The sequence below is a fragment of the Lactuca saligna genome, chromosome 8 (genome assembly GCF_052625555.1).
Source record: "Lactuca saligna cultivar CGN05327 chromosome 8, ASM5262555v1, whole genome shotgun sequence".
Classification (NCBI taxonomy): domain Eukaryota; kingdom Viridiplantae; phylum Streptophyta; class Magnoliopsida; order Asterales; family Asteraceae; genus Lactuca; species Lactuca saligna.
The window spans coordinates 6,901,287-6,904,578 of record NC_136424.1 but is presented as its reverse complement, the minus strand read 5'-3'; the positions used below and the strand labels follow the sequence as shown (position 1 = coordinate 6,904,578).

Here is a 3,292-nt window from a genome sequence, read left to right as displayed (position 1 = left end):
GTTTTGGTCCACAATGAAGCAAAAGGTATCCCAAGGGTAGGGAAAGCAAGAAAAGTATCGTATCCGTGACCCGTTATGGAAGGTAGCGAAAAGATTTATCATAACAATTTGTTCATGTAGGGTTTACTCAAAGATGAACTTTCAAATATAATACTATTTCCGATTTCATCAAAGTCTATTTTGACAAGAATTTTTTTACCATGAGCAAGACAATTAAGTTTACTTTGTTCTGCATTTCTAGTTCCATCATCAGTCACAAGGTTGGGACCGGTCCAGTTGGTTGGATCTCATTGTCATATTATTTATTCTTAAGTCGGGCTGAACCCGGTCCCATGCTTTATTTCAATGTGAAAGGGTAATGCCTTTTTTAATCAAATTTAACAAGAAGATAACCAGACTTGATAAAATTAAAAAAGTTTTTGTTTTATATAAATATTTTTCATTTAAAAAACAACTAAAACATAGCATAAGTTGAAAGTTAGCACAAAGAGCAGAAATATATACGGGTTTTCAAAATTACATCGTGTAAATTGCAAACGGCTAACACACCAATAGACGATAATATTTAAACAAAAAAAAAGGGACTCAAATCAAGAAAACAGACTTCTTTTTTGCAATCCAAATCCAATAATTTGGATTTGGATTTAGAGTTTAGAGCCAAGATCTAGCTTCGAAATCCTCTCTCGGAAACAGTATCAGAATAATCCCAAACCAATCTACTGGAACCCAGATTCCTCTGTTTTGGAGCACTATGCGACCTCAATTTTGCTCGTGAAGATTGAGTATTGGCCATGTAATTTGGATAACTCGGGTAATCACCATAAACACTACGTGAATATTCAGTGAAAGGGTTTTGTCTATAGCTACTTCCAGGTCTAGAACCAGGGGAACAAGCCCTAGGCGTGTTTTCAGCCGTCGACACGTTTTTCTCCGCCTCCCGGAGAATCATCGAACCCAACGGCAACACTTCCCTTGTCCCGGATCTAGGGTTCCAAGGCTTTGTCGGTGTGGAATTTGTCGACTTGTTACTCGGACTCGGGTTAACCCGAGGCTTCCAGGTATCCACTTCTAGAATCTTATCACTCCTTTCATCATCAGGTCGACATTGTTTACTGCTCCATGATCCATCGTCCATCCAATTTTCCAACCAATTTAGCCCTTTAAAACGTTCTTGGATGAAAGACCCTTTCGCACTTGTAAATTTCTGTGAGAATTTCATATTTCAATCAACATCCAGCGAGAAATCACTGTTTATGACGTTTATTAATGGAATTTTGACAACTTACAGGATGATTATGCGAGTTTGACGATCTGGTGCTTGAATGTGGTGACGCCGACAATGAAGATCGACTAGCGCAAGCTCGAGCTTGGACACGAGCCATGGCTTGCATTCTTCGAAGCATCTCTGCGCTTTGTTTTCGAACAATTCGACCTCGAACCAGTGCCTGAAGCTTCACTAATCCTTTCAGTGCTCTTAGTGCTCTCCTAGCCTACATAATATTATGCACCAAAATAGCATTCTACTTTGTTAAAAAAAAAAAAAAATCTTGATTTTATTGACTTGTGTTTATACTTTATACGGATTTTAATTTTTTATCGTCTAAAAAATATGTTGACAACAGCAAAATAATTTGTGAATTAAATAATATTACCATATAGGTAAGGTAATTAAATCTCATTTATTTGGAAATGTAATTACTTACGTGGTCCATGAGAACGGGAAAAAATTACTTTAGAAAATGAATAAAAATCGGTCCACAAATTCCAAAAATGAAGGCCATGTGCAAATGTTAGAAAGAAAAAACAAATGTTTTTTGTGGTTGAAAAAAGAAAAAATTGACATAGCACTATCAAGGGGCAAAGTAGCAACCAACCATCACAAAATCCGACGACTGCCCATCCCTGCATTAATTGTCCCCCACCACAACCGACGTAATTTTGACCATCGAACAGGGGTATATCAGTAAATTCATATAACATTCTCAATTATCAGACATTTTAGACTTACCAAGTACGCCCGGAATGTGGACTGAATCCTCACTGCCGCCGCTACCCTCCGTGGCTCAACGTCAAAATACGTTCTATTTCGTCCACCACCAGCAGTCAGTCTGACCACCTCCGCCGCCGCATGGGCTGCCGCGAGTGCTGCCTCGGCGACCGCAGCCGTAGCGGCGGCTACTGCTATTGCGTGCTTGTTAGCATCGTGTGATTCGGGGTATGAATTATATTCCGATGAGTTGTTAACCCCATCTGCAGGTTTATGTTGCGTTAGAGAAGCCGACCCGGTGGCGTTGGAGGAGGAAGGGGTCTTTTTTGGCCGGAAAAGCGAGCGGATCCACCTGGTTGTCTTACCCATCTACCATCGCTCAACGGTGGAAGATTTGCAGAGTTTGTGGAGAGAAAGGAAGATTTTGTGGCGGTAGTGCCAGTTTTGGACCCACGATATTTTAAAAGGAATGGAATTTGGGACAGATAGACATCCCCTGCTCACGGACAAAATATTAACTGTTACTTACACCACCACTACTCCGTTAACGTCTCAACGTCATTTCTTGTTAAATACTTTATTCAACAACTAAATTTATATATAATTATCAACTAATGTTTAAACTTTAAACCCCAACTTTATTCGAACCCTATACAAACTTTCTTCGAATGTCTTCAATCTTGACAATGAACACATTGAGGGTAAATTAATCCGTAACAATCGTTTCCTAATTTTAAGTTTTGTAGTTGAGTTTTTTTGAATGAAAAATGATTTAATAAATAAACTAGTAAGACACCGTAGCAAAAACAATTACAAAAAGACAGCCAAATAAGGAGATGAACCATGACAACCATTCTAGACTAGGGTTTTGGTAACCTTCATTTCATTGAGAATCATAATACAATCTGATCGACCCATTATTGAACATCTTTTAATTTCTTGTGTTCCAAATTAACCTTAATGATAAAAAAGGATGGTAGCTATGCACCTATGCATGAGGACGAAATGAAAATATGGGCATCAAGTCCACATCGGGTACGGACTAGGGCCCAAACATCCATATCAAGAGTACATGAAGCACGAAGATGGTCTACATCTTTTGGACCATAACTGCATAGTCATGCGAGTGAGAAAATGTACACATATGGCTTTTGTAAGGTAATACGAGTTGGTGTAATCCATAGGTTAGCTCTTCAAACAAAGCATTCTATCTTAATGGGTAGGGAGATGATTTGTACACAACAATTTTTTTTCATACACAACAATTGATGTTTTAAATGTTATATTGTACAACTCTTTAATACA

General features: G+C 38.4%; 1 protein-coding gene across 1 annotated transcript; it reads right to left on the bottom strand.

The window, feature by feature from the left end:
• Window positions 1-478: 478 nt before the first annotated feature.
• LOC145011330 (protein IQ-DOMAIN 24-like) lies at window positions 479-2,476 on the bottom strand. Its single transcript, XM_078970030.1, has 3 exons — window positions 2,009-2,476; window positions 1,287-1,490; window positions 479-1,204 (listed from the first exon to the last, which is right to left on the bottom strand). The coding sequence occupies exons 1-3, from the start codon at window positions 2,354-2,356 to the stop codon at window positions 665-667; spliced, it is 1,092 nt and encodes a 363-aa protein (XP_078826156.1). The 5' UTR covers window positions 2,357-2,476; the 3' UTR covers window positions 479-664.
• Between the last annotated feature and the right edge of the window lie 816 nt (window positions 2,477-3,292).

Excerpts from the sequence above, each read along its gene's own strand:
- LOC145011330 (XM_078970030.1), bottom strand. The coding sequence starts at position 2,356 with ATGGGTAAGACAACCAGGTGGATCCGCTCGCTTTTCCGGCCAAAAAAG. Across the intron at positions 1,491-2,008 it reads CCACATTCCGGGCGTACTTG|GCTAGGAGAGCACTAAGAGC; the intron begins GTAAGTCTAAAA and ends AATATTATGTAG. Across the intron at positions 1,205-1,286 it reads CAAACTCGCATAATCATCCT|AAATTTACAAGTGCGAAAGG; the intron begins GTAAGTTGTCAA and ends AAATTCTCACAG.